General features: G+C 38.1%; 1 protein-coding gene across 1 annotated transcript in view; it reads left to right on the top strand.

Annotated features, from left to right (window-relative positions):
* Positions 1 to 13,477, top strand: part of UCHL3 (ubiquitin carboxyl-terminal esterase L3 (ubiquitin thiolesterase)) — a gene marked incomplete at its 3' end in the record, with an annotated part of 27,604 nt that extends 14,127 nt beyond the window's left edge. The window contains exon 6 of the mRNA XM_010147096.1: positions 13,268 to 13,477. Coding sequence (XP_010145398.1) covers positions 13,268 to 13,477 — 210 coding nt within the window. The remainder of the gene's footprint in view (positions 1 to 13,267) is intronic.
* Between the last annotated feature and the right edge of the window lie 2,476 nt (positions 13,478 to 15,953).

Below are 15,953 nucleotides of genomic sequence, written 5' to 3'. Positions count from 1 at the left end.
CGTCAACCAGTACCCCAAGCCCTTCTACTCAAGGCTGCTCTCTATCCACTCTCCACTGAGCCTGTACTTGGTTTGGGATTGCCCTGACCCAGGTGCAGGACCTTGCACTTGGCCTTGTTGAACTCCATGAGGTTGGCAGTGGCCCACCTCTCCAACCTGTCAAGGTCCCTCTGGATGGCATCCCTTCCCTCCAGCATCTTGACAACACCATGCAGCTTGCTGAGGGTGCGTTCAATCCCACTGTCTGTGTCGCCGACAACGATGTTGAACAGCACTGGTCCCAGTACTGACCCCTGAGGAATGCCACTCATTAATCATTAAGTTAATCAAGGAAGGTTCCATGTTTCAAGAAGAAACACAGAACATCTTCAGATTTCTCTTTCTTTTCTAAATGAGAGACTCAAAAGAAAGAAAAATCTGATATTTTTTATTTTCATGAGAATGTCTTTTCTAGGTATTCTTGGCAAGCTCAGTAAGAAGGCGGCTATGGAGATTCAATAATCTTTTCCTAGGATCCTTGTGAAAGAGAAAAATTTCAGTTGTTTTGATGTACTGTGACATTCATCCAGGGAATAGTTTTTCTATGCATTCTTCTGGCAGAAGTTATGGAATGGCTGAGAGAGAAAATACAAGGGCTGTATCGTTCTCAAGAGTCTGTAAGGATTCAGGAGGCATCTAAGTGGAGATGGAATATCCTAATAAAGGACAGTTAACCTCTTGAACTTCCACAAATTAATTGGTTTCCTGATCAAGATAAGCATAGTACAAAAGATTAAAAATGGTGTGGAGAGGTGAAGAGGTTTTGTCTCTTAATAAAAATGTACAAGATTGTCTTAGCAACCATGTCTAAACACAAATACTGAATAGGAAGTTTCCTTGCCTAATATTTGTTATTCGATTTTGCATAACTGAATCTGAAAGTAATTCAACATGGATATTCCTTAGTCTGGTAAAATATCTTTTTCCTGTCCTTCTGTTTCTGAAACTGTAGTAGTACAATGGCTGAATGCAACTCCTAGGACCATGTTTCAGTACAGTGCTGGTCTGTCAACCAAAGAGAGAAGAAATAATCAAGTTATTGTACTGGAAAATGTAATTGCTTGAAGATCCTACTCTACCATACCCTAGTTAAGTTGGCAGCAAGGCATTGCCTTTCATCTGTCTGTACAGGAGGAATTGCTTTACTTTACAATTATTTTTAAGCAAAAATGTGGGTATGCTGAAAAGTGTCATTGGGGCTTGGAGTGAGTTAATCTCCCAGTCTTTTTCGTACCAATGGTACACTTCAAATGTTGCTGTATATCTCTTCATGAAGTAGTGAAGGGACTGATGAACAGCATGCCCTTGAAGATGCTGAATATATGCAGGTCATACAAGGGTGTTGACTTGTCCTGCAGGTTAAATTTATAGTCTTTAGCACCTTTGGAGCAAGAGAGAAGAGAATCCCATTCCTCCTGCAAATCTGGTATTGTTATGATTACTTTCCTGAGAATTCAAACTTCCTTTCAGAGCACTGGAAAGGAACATGTTTGCCCTCCTATGTCTGTGCTGGGTTTTTTTTTTCTTCCTCCCCCTAGAATAGCAAGGGTATTTAGCATAGAAATCTTTCCTTTGAATGAAGTGGTTTATGCAGCTGCTTAATGATAGTAAGTGCTGTAGTTTTACAAGCAAAAAGTCCTTTTCAGGTCTCCTACAGAATTAAAGATGAAGAAACTGTGCAGGCCTACTATTTTAGGATTATTAACTTGGCTTGTGTTCTTCCTAAGAACAGCCTGCTCTGTGGGTCGTCCTGTCCCTTAGGTAGGTGTTGCATACTACTGTCCACTCAAATTCTTCTGAAAATGTTGCTTAAGATCAGCTACATTTACTAGACAGATTAACTTCCAAGTGGGATGTGTGGCAGTCAGCCTGGCGGAGTTGGTTGAAAAAACTTGCCCTCCCCCATTCCAAACACACCACTGCACCATAGATCAGTATTGTGAGATAAAAGTGAAATTTTCTGGGATGTTGAGACGTGGAAGGTTTAAAAATAGCAAAGAATAGGGACAGGATCTCTTCTGATAATATTTTTTTTTTTTTTTCTGAGCTCTGATTTCTCAAATGAGCATTCAGCCTTTAATGCTTCTAAGTAAAGCCTGTGTTGGTTGACCTCTCCTTGACAGTCTTGCTCAACCACCTCAGTGGCTGCTTGATTTTTACAATATGCAAGTGGATTTTCTGCTTTTGTCTTTGTGCTGTGTATATGGATATTTCAAACCTTGAAATAAAGCAGGTCTATCTAGAAATCAGTGGTTATTGGGCTGCTGGATTCTACATTGCAGCTAGTGATTACTGGAAGAGAAGAGATATGGTGGTCAGTTTGCTTCAGGGACTTGCCATTCATATATGATCTATTTAGATGAAGGATTAAGATGAATTGCCAGGCAAATGGGTGGAAGCTGAGTGCTATAGAGTATTATGCCTTGATGAGTGCTTTAACAGGCTTCCCAAGTTTGATACTTGTGATTAATTCGCCTAGTTTAAAAGAAAAAAAAAATGCCTGGGAACATAGCCTTTCCTTTTAGTATTGCATTTAAAACTTACAGGCTATCTATAGCCTGGATTAGAACTTACTACTTTGGGGATGTTTTTTGTATTAAAATATTTGAGGTTTTTAATGGAGTTTACTGAATTTTTATCACATAACTTAAATATTTTCTTAAAAATAAAGAGGTTTTTGGTCTTTCAAACAAGTGAAATTTTAAGAGCAGTTAAGCAGTTTTCATTTTGCTAATTAATTTCAGGTTTGCAAATTATAAGTACTGTAAATTTTGTCTTATCCTTCAGGACAGGTTTTAGACCAGGTTTGCTTCAAATTCTGTGTTAAGACTTCTGGATTCTGAGGTTCCATGGCTCAGTTTTTTTGCTACAGGAAAACAAATAAATAGATAAAGCTGTCCTATGGATACTTCTATGTGTTTAAAAAAAAAAAAAAAAAAAGTCTGTTTAAAATTCCTTTAGTAGTAAGATCTGGGAATAATTCCACAGAAGCAGCGTGGTGTTGGTTTCAGGGGTTTCAAGGCTGATTTGATTCTGGTCCCATGTTGCAGTACTATAATGAGGGTAATTAATGTAAGACTGTTGCAACAGTCTTTATGTTAACCTTTATGCTGTTGAAGCTTACACTTTCTCAAGTAACAGCTATTTTGTATCCAAAGCTGCCAAAAAAGGGATCTAGGTCTTTACAATAAAGCTGGATAGATCCAGCTCGCTATTGCTCTCCTTTCTCTGGATAGTTCCTGAAAGGCAGCTCTTGCTGAGATTAGGATAGTTGCCAGCTACTTAAGATCCAATTTGTTCTTTCATGAGACTTCTGTTGAGCATAGACTTCTGTTCATAATATCTAGATGTGGAAAGTATAGAATCACAGAATGGTTTGGGTTGGAAGGGCCCTTAAAGATCATCTAGTTCCAACCCCCCTGCCATGGGCAGGGACACCTTCCACTAGACCAGGTTGCTCAAAGCCACATCCAGCCTGGCCTTGAACACTTCAGGGGTGGGGCATCCACAGCTTCTCTGGGCAACCTGTTCCAGTGCCTCACCACCCTCTCCATTTCTGCCTGATATCTAATCTAAACCTCCCCACTTTCAATGTAAACCCATTACCCCTTGTCCTGTCACTACAGGCCCTTGTAAAAAGTCCCCCCCAGCTTCCTTGTAGCCCCTTCAGGTACTGGAAGGTGCAATAAGGTCTCCCTGGAGCCTTCTCTTCTCCAGGCTGAACAAGCCCAACTCTCTCAGCCTGTCCCCATAGCAGAGGTGCTCCAGCCCTCTGATCATCTTTGTGGCCTCCTCTGGACTCGCTCCAACTGGTCAATATCCTTCTGATGTTGAAGGCCCCAGAGCTGGATGCAGAACTATTTTCAAATAAGAGATCAGAAAATCTGAGGGGGAGAGGGGTGAAAACACAAAAACATGTCATGACACGAGAGAGACTTCCAGGTCTAGAGTCTTTTGCAGTGCAAATAGCCCCTTTGAATTTGGAGTTAGGGAAGAAACTTATTGCGCATCCTACCTACTCATTTTCATTCATAATAAGTTACTGTATAGTTTTCTGAGAGAGTGGGAAAGGGGGAAAATGAGAAGGCACACTTGTTTATTTCTATAACTAGTAGAAATTGTTTAACTCAATTGAACAATGATCTGCTCTGATATCTTGAGGGAAGTTATTCCAGGTAGGAAATACTTTCTGTACTGATTCTTGAAATAAATGACCTTTTTGGTATTTGAGTATAATGATGTGAGTAACAAGATTTTTTTTTTTTTTTTGGTGTTCTCCTCTTGTATTACTGACATTTATATCCACTCCTTTGCAACTATGCTTCATTACAGCTCAATTTCACAGTAAGGAAAATGGCAAGTTATACCAAATAAAGTACTTTTAAAAAATACTAATTGGCCTTTAGTCAAGGAATAACATCTAGAGAATATTTTGTATGAAATGTCTGCATTTCTAAAAGCTTTGACATGCTTCACTCTTGTTCAAGTACCGTTGTGTAAAAGGAGCTGAATTTTTAGCCAGCTGTGTGTGTGTGTGGCTGTTGAAATCATTATGGGTTGTCAGCAGTATCTTCTGTCTTCCATCAGCTTCCCAAACAGCTTATCCTATAGCCTTGTAGATGCTGATGGTGGCACAGGGTTGTTAGAAGCACACTCCTGGGAAGAGAGAAGGCTTAACAGACTAGACTTAGATCAGCTTTGGCTGCTGTGGACAGCAAATACCAAAATAATTGTAATGCTAAGTAATTGGCAGGCTGTTTGTGCAGTATCAAGGTATCACCAACAGCTGACACGTGGCTTTCCATATCACTTTTTGTTATAAAGTTCAAATGATAGAATGAACTTTTTATTATGGCTTGTACTTGTGGCATATGGAACCATTTTTGCGTTTGACGTTGAATTTTTTTTTGTACAGGCAAGTTTTATATGGTTTAGGCATTACTGCTTAGCGGAATGTCATTTGTGGTCTTTGGGAAGTTTACTTCTTTAAATGTTACTACAGCATAGCTCAAAATAATGTTTTAATCAAGGAAATAAATACAAGTGAAGTGGCCACTTTAAATACCTGTGTTAGATATTGGCTAGAGAATAATAGAGCTTTTGGGTTTGTTCATGGCCTAAAATCACAGGACAAAATTAGGAGCTCTAAAATTCCTGTTTTTTCTTTCCTTTTCCTTAAATGAAGTTTAACCTACAGTGTTTCAGTTACCAGTTATTATGGAAGAGAGAAGAAAACAGAACTGGAATATTAAATATATCAACTGTTTCTGGGAGCACAGGAAATACTGCCTTTGGATGTAGAACTTCTCCTGTGGGTTGTTGGTGGGGTTTTTGTTTTGGTTTAAGTACACTTCATGTATGTATTTACCAACCGATAGCTTTGGCTACTAGAACTGTATGTTGGGCTAAATGAGGCTAAGAACTGAGCAGGCCGAGGTGCTGCATCTGAGCTTCAAATTGACATGAAAACGACATTTATGCATCTCATTAGACCTCTATCAAAAATATTGATGGTGGAAAAATTAGCCTTTGGAAATCAAAATTGTTGTTTGACTCTGCCAAAGTCACAAGTAAGAACTGGTCTCAGATCTTCACAAACACCAAAATACTGGTGTGTGTTGGTATGTATGCTTAGGTACACTTCTGTTCGCAAGTATGATCAGGAATATTTTTAATATGAATTGAAGCTGGCAGCCATTAAAAATGCTACCACAGCTTGATTTCTTTCCTAACTCAAACCATAACTGCAGACTGTAGTCTGTAAACTTGTTTAGTGTGCCTCGAGAACTATAATCTTGCTTGGAATGTGCCAAGTTAGACTTTGATCACAGTAACAGTCGTTAACATTGGCAGGGACTGAGTAGAGTCAATGCGCTCTGTTCTCAGCTGCTGTAAAACTTGAACTTTCAAAGATCTCTGGCTCCCTGGGGCATTACAATTTATTGTTAGAGAAGAAACGTAAAGGAGCATCCCTTTTGCTCTTGCCAAGAACATATGGTGGTTTGTTTTTTTTTTTCTTAAATAGACCATAGTCCTCAGTGTTTCTTCTGAATAATCCCTCCTCTTTAAAAAAACAAAACAAAACAAAAACATATATTTGCATCTCAGGAGAATATAAAATCAATTCTATAACTGTTTGTAAGATTATTTTTGTTTAGCTTAGCGTTACAGAGCGAGCATGTAATTTCGCCTGTAAAGGCGATGATGCTGCCTAAAAATGTTAGCTATCGCTTTTTCTCTTTCACAGCCTACACAGTAAAAGTATAAAAATGAGTTTACCAGAATAATGGGAAATGTTTTGGAAATGATACTTGGTTAGTCCTTGACTCATTGTATCGCCCTGTTATTTAATGTTTTGGTGTTTCAGAGACATACATCATTCTGATTTCTTTACTGAGTAAATAACTAGTAAAGTATTAATACAGTATTTCTCTGAATTGTTACTCTGGGTATTATGCTTAACCATAAAATCTGTACAAAGGAACTCTGACTCCTAGGATGAAACATGACTATAGAGGATATTCACACCCATAAAGCAGCCCATGAATTGAAGTAACAAGTATGTAAGAAATAAGTGGAAGTAATAAAATGTTTCTACAGCTTTGCATCCAACATCTCTACCAACCAACTGCCATAAGGGTTTTTTTGTTGTTGTTGTTGTTCGTTTGGTAGGTTTTGTTTTTTCCATCTCTCCAATCCATAGCCCTTCCAGTGCTGTTCTTGCATTACCTGTGTCAGAGACAGTAAACAGCGGGTTCTAGCCATGTGTTTGCTCCTTGGCATCTTAGCAGGCTGATCATGGCAGGGGATGGCTGAGGTTACACTCCAACCCTTTCCCTCAAGCAGAAGAGAAACTGATTTGGTGCTCTGTTTTTTTTCTTTATCCAACTGCTAATTTGGTGAGCAGGGGGAGGAGAATCTACAATCCTTAAGACTGCTAAAAGTTTACCAGTATGGCTGAAGCTAAACAGTGGGCTAAAACTACTCAGGGAATTGATGCTGCATCAACCAACATTGCTCAAGGAAGCATGTTGAAAGTAGGGGAATTGGGTGTGCGACAGTGATGTTCAACTTATTTTAAGAAGAAAAATCTCACAGAGGAAAAACTATTTGAAAAATCTCACAGAGGAAAAACTATTTGAAAAATCTAGTTAATTTAGATTTGTAATCCTTGTCATTTTCTTTTTTTGTTAATTCCTATACTTTTTTGAACACAGAAGTCACCATTGTGATAATCTATCTTGACTTTTGCCTAACATAGGCCATAGAACTTAAATGTAGGTCTTTTTTTTTGGGTGCTTTTATCTCAGCATTTTCCTCATCTTTAAGCTGTTTTGTTACCCATATGCCTGGCAAAATAATACTCTTGGGATAGTGACCATTCTTAATCATGGATCAAACTGACAGGGGGAATACTGTCAAGTGTTTCTTTTCACCAGCTGCAGAAACACTAATTAAACTTAGTGGTGCACATGTTGATCATCTAGCAGGTGTAGCTCTATTCAGTTTGAAAGCTGTAGTCTCAGTTCCAATGCATATTAATGCTGATAATTGTCATGTTGACAAAACAAGCAGGTTTGTGAAGAGTGCAGTTCATGAACCTTAGCTTCTTAAGGATTTGCATGTTGTGCAGGCCTTCGTTGCATCTGAGGAAATTCTGTTTAGGAACAAAGCTTTTCTTGCAGTTGAAATAATCATAATTCTTGTTCTTGTGAATTCTGTGGTGTATCGTTGGAGACGAGCTCATGAAGCAGCTTCTGCCTCTGTGGAATACTTCCTGTGTCAGGCTCCACTTCCTTGTCTGACTGCTTATCTTCTTTAAAAGCTTGAAGGAACTTAATCTCTCCTGATTTCACCACCACCACCAAAACAGGCTGTTAAAAGATTAAAAACAGTTGTGAAGAAAGGAGGAGAAAGAGGATCTTTTCAGACAGCGTGATGCATAGATTTAATTTGCTGGTAAAAACCCACTAAGGATAATGACTTTGAAGGAAGAAAAACATTATTACACTTTGATACGTAATACAGACCCTTTAAAACATGGTGTTGAATTCAATAATAAGCAATTACTTAAGCAAAACAAACAAAAAAAAGCCTCAAAAGGTGGTGGGGCAAAAGGATAGATACTAAGTACATCCTCTCTGAATACAGTCTTAAAGCTATAATTACTTTTATATTGCCCATCTGGCTGGAAAAGTTGCCCTTTTTTATTGTCATTTCAACCTTTCCCTATTTCTGCTGCAGGGTCTACTGTACGGAAACTGTAAAAATGAGGCCACAAACATGTAGTTTGTTGGGAGGTGTTACTGCACCCTCATGGCCTGACTCAACTGAGCAGGCGCAGAACATGTGGCAGGGCCTCTGATCCCAAGGTGGTACAGGTGAACCAAGATCAGGACTAAAAGCATTTCCCAAGTCTCCAGTGATGTTGGTGTGCAGTTACAGCTCATTTGATCTCTGTCCCGCTGCAACTGGCGTTGCTTTCTACGCTGTCACGCAACCTCAAAGTGGAGAAGAAAGCCCCAGTCCCAGCATAGTTTGTCAGCTGATAGACAGGGAAGCCTCCTTGGAGGAAGTCGGCATGGCTTGAACTTTCCACTGAGAGTATGTCCTGAATTTGAGCTTCCAGATAGATTAATTTTTATTAACCACTACCAAGTTCATCAGTAGTAAATATTTCTTCTTGGAAAGAAATGGTCATGCAATATCAGATGCTGTTTTGTCCTGTCAGGTCTTTGATGTATTAGATATGGACTGATATGCTTTGCTGGGTTGGTTTCCCCAAACAAGATGAGCAGACAGATCCCTGGGTCTAGAATCTGACAGTCACGAGCTATTCAGCACCGTCAAAGTGCTACACTTCTAGGTCTGTGCAAAAGCATGGCTCTTGGTGCCCAGTGAACTTTATAAGCATTTCCTTTAGATCTTAGATTTAAATGGCTCTAGGCTTTACTAACGGCTATATATAGGGCTGAATTTTGGATTGGGACTGATGATAATTGCTTGATTTTTTTTTTTTTTAACGTATTCCATGAAGCTTTTAACTTATTTATGATGTAGTTTTAGCAGTACAAACCATAAGCTTAATATGCTTACTGGTTTATTTGACAATAACAGTCAATTCTATTTCAGGGGTTTTGTTTTACCACTTCAGGTATTTGACCTGCTACAACTTTCAGCACAGAAATATGCTCCTGAGATGTTTTCATCTTGAAGTTAGTCTAATTCTCTCTTCTCCGCAGTTTTTAGCTGTCAATAAGTCTCGGTTGAATAGTGCCTCAAGTTATTATTTGTCTGCCACATTTTAAATTAAATGTAAATGTGTGACTTTGCATTCTTGATTTTGAGATCTGTATTTAACAGTAATTTCATATTAATATTGGCATAAATCTATTTTTTTTTTAAATATTCAGTTGAAAGCAACTTCAGTTGACACAGCTTAATTTTTGTTTATTATTAAAGCAATGCATGGAATTTTATGGATATTACAGCCTCATTAATTAGACATAATCCAGTATTAACTTTGCTTTTCCATTTTCTTACAAATGCAAAAGTATGTTTTCAGCTGGCAGGAAGTTTCTCTTTGTCTTGGTTGATCTCACTAGGGAACCCACGAGTGCAGGAAATAAAGGATAAAAATATTCAGTGAATGTAATTTAAAATGAGGACAAATACTGACCTAGAAAAACAAAAATGTTAGTTGCCTTATGCTGCATTCTAGATTATAAATTCAGTTTTAAGAACTTTGTCTTTTATGCTCTCGTTTTTAATATATTTTCATTATTTTAGTAGTATTAGCCAAATGACAAAGAAGTAAGTGCAGTCATTAAGCACGGCAAAAGTGAAGAATTTTTATAAATGTGGTAACAAAAATAAAAAAGGCTTTATTAAAAAAACGTATTTCAATATTCTGGTCATCCCCGTACTGTTAAACCTTAAATTAGGTATTGTTCTAAGTCTTATCAGTGGTTTCCTAGTAATTATTTTAGGAGTGCTAAAAGAGAGGTTTTTTTCAGAGCAAAAGTATACAGTTTACCAGCTTCCAGTCAATGGAATGCATCAAAGCTAGAGCAAATGCCTACTGCCAGCAAGTTTGTAGTTTGTTTGTTTGGGGTTTTTTTTATTATTTCTAAGTAAACAGTTACTGTATTGCAGATTCCACGAAGACTAACAATCTTGTCTGTTTTGATAGCAGCAGCTTAAAAAATTGTAAAACATAACACAGTGTGTCTTTCTTTTTATCCTAGTCAGCACAGCTCTTAATTTCTGCCCCACAACAGGTTCTAATCTCACAGGTTCCTCCCTGCATAGGGAGGTCTGTGGACTATGAAGACTTCTAGGGGTGTTTTTAGGCAAGCTGAAAATAAATTGTTTTTAAAGCCATCTAATAACATTATCGAAAGGTAAGATATGTCACTTAAAATCAGTTCTTCAAGTGAAGAATTTGAAGGAAAAAAATCAGTAGTACAGATGAAGTATTACAGCCATTAAACTCTTGTAAGCTTCTCTGACGTGTTAGAGATACTGTCATTGATAAATTCCTCTTTCTTCATATATTTACATTTTTGGGGCTGGAGGTTTTGTGGTTTTGTCCTGTTTTATGTGGAGCTGCTAAGATTTAGGGGTGGATCATAATGCTTGAAAAACAGAAGCTACTTGGAAAAAAAATCCTGTGGCAAATCTGTGGAAAACTCTATTCTTTGAGACTTGATAACACTCCATGCTTATCTCTGAGCTGTATGGTTTCTACTGTACTTGATGCTTGCGCTTCATTAAGAATTCTTATCCCTGTCTTTGTTCTTTAAGGTCAGCAATATGAGATCAGAAAGAACCAATTCATGGTCCCACTCTTCTTAGGAAAAAAAAAAAAAATTAAAACTGAATGGGAAAGATTAATTGTTTCAAAAACAATACAAAGAAAGTAAATGCTTTTGACTGGCACTTCTACATTCATTAAAAAGTGTCAGTTGTTTCAGAGAACCATAGAATCATAGAATGGTTTGGGTTGGAAGGCACCTTAAAACCCATCTAGTTCCACCCCCCCTGCCATGGGCAAGGACACCTTCCACTAGACCAGGTTGCTCAAAGCCTCATCCAGCCTGGCCTTGAACACTTCCAGGGATGGGGCATCCACAGCTTCTCTGGGCAACCTGTTCCAGTGCTTCACCACCCTCTCTGTGAAGAACTTCTTCCTGATATCTAATCTAAACCTCCTCGCTTTCAATTTAAACCCATTACCCCTGGTCCTGTCACTACAGGCCCTTGTAAAAAGTCCCCCCCCGGCTTCCTTGTAGGCCCCTTCAGGTACTGGAAGGTGCTATAAGGGCTTCCCAGCGCCTTCTCTTCTCCAGGCTGAACAAGGCCAATTCTCTCAGTCTGTTCCCATAGGAGAGGTGCTCCAGCCCTCTGATCATCTTTGTGGCCTCCTCTGGAGTCGCTCCGATCAGTCTATATCCTTCTGATATTGAGGGCTCCACAGCTGGACGCAGCACTCCAGGTGGGGTCTCACCAGAGCAGAGTACAGGGGCAGAATCCCCTCCCTCGACCTGCTGGCCACACTTCTCCTGATACAGCCCAGGATACGGTTGGCTTTAGCTGAGCATTAGATAGAAAAGCTATCTAATGCTTGGTTTTTGAGGTCTACTAGACTTATTCCATTGACCGCATAATATGGGAAATACCTTAAGGAACTGCAGTTTCTGTTCTGCTTGCATAACTCGAACAGATTCACAAGCAGCTGTCAGGTTTCAGTGGAGATGAGTGGAGTATCATTGATGACTAAGTATGTTCGCTAGTGGAACTCTGCAGGTATTAGTTCTAAGACCTGTACTGTTAACCATCTTCTATCAGTGATGTGGAAGACAACATAAAAATACACCCCAAAACCTACAGGCTAAAAAGACCAAGAGATAAGAAAACACAAGACATCAACACAGACAATCTGGATTGCCCTTTAGGTTAGCTTCAAACAAAGGAGTATTTTTCTGAACCCAAATAAAAGCTGTGTTGTTAGCACAAAAGTTAATTTCCTGACAGAATAGAAGGGGTTCTCTCAAAGACTGGAGATGTCTTGGGGATTTTTTTTTATGTGCTGAGAGGAGAAAGTAGTGGTGGATGATAAGCTGAAGGTGAGCCCCTGGTTTGACATTGTGACCTGAAGAGCTAATGTAATTCATTCTTCCGTGTTCATATCATCATTAAGCAGGAGAAGAAAGGTTGCCTTTTCATTTAGCACTAATACATGTAGGAAACTGTATGAATATGTTACTTTCTGCCTTTGCTGCTATAGCCAGGATTGATTGAAATTTTGATTTGTTCTGATTTATTTCAGTAGTAAAAAAATTGTTACTCACAAATGTTTGGTTTTGTTTTGCGACTATGTTCTGATCCAAAGACAACTTGGACTTGATTGGTCCTGTGGCCTGTGTGGGACAGAAGGTCGAAACTGAATCATCACAATGGTCCTTTCTGGTCTTAATGTATTTACTGTAACTTTGTCAGTTGCAGCTGAAGAGTCATTTTTAATACTTCTGTGGTCTTTCTTCTAATAGTAACAATTTGAATGGTTTAAGATAGTCCTACTGCTTCCACGGATACTAAGGGGATCCTGAGTGTTAATGGCAGTACTGCCACTGGCCTGCTATTTTAGAAGAATAGGTGAAAAACTTAGGAAGTTGCATACCTCATCACGGTAAGCTTCCCTTTTCCTTTGCTTTCCTTTTGTGTTAAACATGGAACAGTAACGAAACTCTGGGTTCTGTTACTGTAGTTACTTGATTCATTTTAAATCCCAGAATAGCACAACCTAGCTTTCCCAAATTACCAAAGAACTGTTGCTTACAGTTTTTGTAGCTGTAGACAAAACTGATCACTCTGTTCTCAACTGTTTCTTCCATGGGATGATATTTAAATCCCTTCCCTCCTCACTTTCCAACAGTCTGTCTCTTGAATGAGTCGGTTAACTTCTGTTCATATTATGAAGTTCACTGGGTGTGAATAACCTCTAGTTTATCTGGTGATAAATTTCAAATTTGGACCATGTCTTTGCTTATTTTAATTGTTCTTTTGTCCTCTCATTCAAATTCAACACGGTCTTGATTATTATCTGTGTGATTTGATCAGTTAAAGGACAGTATTGTGAATAGTGGACATCTTTGCAGTTGCCTTTTTAGGTATGTTAATTCAAGTTTAAGTGGGCTAAGTATGTTCTTTTTTAATGTTTATGTAGTCGTCATCGTCCTCGCTGTCTTCACCACCATCCTCATCGCAGCCTCAGGTTAGCCACAGCAGAACGAAGGCTTCACCATTGTGTCACTCTGCATCCCTCTCCTGGGCCAAACGTAATCATATAGGTCCTGCAAAAGCTACCAGTCCGTCAATCCGTCTTCGTCGTTGGCGGCCCTTGATACGCCTTCCATCTGTTGGGCTTCATTCTGTTGTAAGTGTAGTCCATCTTCTTCAGTCTTTTCTTACTCTGACACGACTGGCCTCCTGCCATGTAACTTCGGTCTTCAAGGCATCACTTTTTGTTGGGGTCTTTTCTCAACCATTCTTAGGGTTTCTTTCTTCATTTTTTTTCTTTTTCTTTCCCCCAGGTCAGACAGCAAAAGTACATCATTCCATGCTTTGCTGTCCAAGCATTTTTGATTCAGTACACTTGCCAAATCATTTACAAAGCATAGATGAAGCTTGTCCTTCATAAAGTGGCTTCTTTTCTTTTTTTGTTTTTTTTTGCCATAGGCTCCACATCCAGCCACTTCTTATCACCTCATCTTCATGATCTTTCATTTGGATGTGCTAAAGCAAAGGGCTTCTAATTCTTTGTCACATGATATTATTTCTTCTGTGTTTGAGACCTGGTTTATGTTCTCATAGCCTAAACCTAGTCTCCCTTCATTCTACGTCTTGCTTAAGGGTCCCTGGGTATTTCAGTAAAGTTTAAATGTTTCCTGTAATCCCAAGGGCCTGTCTTACTTTCTCACTTGACATCTGTTTCTTTATCCAGTTTGTATACATAGATTCTAATTAAAGGGGAAGACATTCTAATAAGAAAAGCTTATCATCAAATACCATATTTAGACTTTTTTTTCCTTCTTCACTCACTGAGCACAACTGTATCTTTAAAATGTAGAAAAAAATTATACGCACAGAATGGCCAATATTTCTAAATTGTCCTATGACCACCATCAGAAACACTAAACTGAATAGTGGTTTAGTGGTATTTCATCCTATTTCTAAGGATTGATTACACTTTTAATACCTGCAAATAAAAAAAAAAAAATTGATATATAGAAGTGAATGGTCTTAAATGAAAAAATGGGTCAGTGATTATATTTTTTTTAATAATTAATTGATAATGACCACATTTCACCTGTGTTACTAGAAATTCTTATTTGAGGTATGTGCATTTTTTACTGAGGTGAAATAACTATTCTGACCGTGGTCCAAATAATTTCCTTTTTCATGCAGATCTGTCTTCCCAGATGTGAAAATCCTACTTAATTTTTTATTGCTATGAAAAATTAGTGTCCAAAACCTTCCATTTCTTTATAGCTTTTATTTTTTTATCCTGATAACTATCTCGGGATGAGACCTTTCCCCAGACTCCTTTCTCTTTATGTGAATAATTTCTATTCTTAAGTACCTAGCTCTCTTGTAATCTTCAGAACTATGGAACCTCCTTGATGTTATTATTTGGACCTAGCTAAATACCTTGGGATTTGAGGAGGCATGGAGTTTAGAGCAGAGTTAAGTTCTCCCCAACTCATGCTTCCTTCCCTCATTTAATATTTATGCCATTAACATTGGTAACACTCTCATATTTCACCTCTTTCATTTGTTCAGCAAAACTTGGAGAATTCTACGTCAGATTTCTCTAATTTGAAACTGGGATCTTGCATGAATTTGACCTATATGAGGTTGTTGTTAGTAAAAGACTTATTGAGGAAGATTTGAGCATGTGTGCCTGCCTAGACCAAAAACGTTAATTGACCATGAGTTTGCTTTAACTTTAAATAAACCATGATTTACCCAAGGATGGACATGACAGCATAATCTGTTGTGATTCTACCAGAAAACCACTGTTGAGAGTTTTATTTACTCCAGAAAATTTCTAATAACGATTCTTCATCCATTAGCAGTGAGCATTTGATTTGCAAATATTCAAAAATTCATTCAAAAAAAAAGCATCCTTTTATATAACTGTATGTGGCAAAACAGAAGCTTGCCACTGAAAGTAGTTTTAAAATATTGCTCATTAACTCCCTGGAGATCCTGACTGTCTCACTCTGACAAATCAAAATTGTACATCCTATATGCAAAGATTTATTGCTGAATACTATATAGCCTGACATTTATTGGTAACTAAAATGTTGTTCTTGTCTGTACACTTTTGTATAACATACCTTTTCAAGAAGACTCAAGAATGCATAAACTATATGTAAATTAGTTTAATAAGCAAAAAACCAGACAGCATTTTTGGCATGAAAGCTGTCTCAGTTGGGTTGATTATAAATACTACCCTGTTATTCAAGTTATGTCTTGTCAGTGCAAGTCAACAAGTATAGTTCTTCATATAGCTCTGATCCTTCTGCTAGATCTACAAAGGAGCTGAACTGGTCCCAGCATTGACTTTTCCTTAATCCTTGTAATGATCTCTTATTCTTCCATCTCATCTGTTCTTTTAGTTTAATCTCTCTGATTGCCTTAGGATCATTTTGCTGCCTTTTATATGTCAAGCTAATCTCCTAATTCCTTTTTCCTTCCTATACTTCTCTAGTTGGAAAACATGCTCTTTTTTTTTTCTTCCATTTATTTTCTGTGTCAGACTAAAGTTCCCATTCTTTAAAAAAAAAAAAGAAATACCTGTTTAGAGCAGCATACTGCTGAATAATCCCTCCTGTTTATGAATCTAA

This window comes from Eurypyga helias, unplaced genomic scaffold, assembly GCF_000690775.1.
Source record: "Eurypyga helias isolate BGI_N326 unplaced genomic scaffold, ASM69077v1 scaffold2682, whole genome shotgun sequence".
Classification (NCBI taxonomy): Eukaryota; Metazoa; Chordata; class Aves; order Eurypygiformes; family Eurypygidae; genus Eurypyga; species Eurypyga helias.
This window is presented reverse-complemented; position numbering and strand designations above follow the sequence as displayed.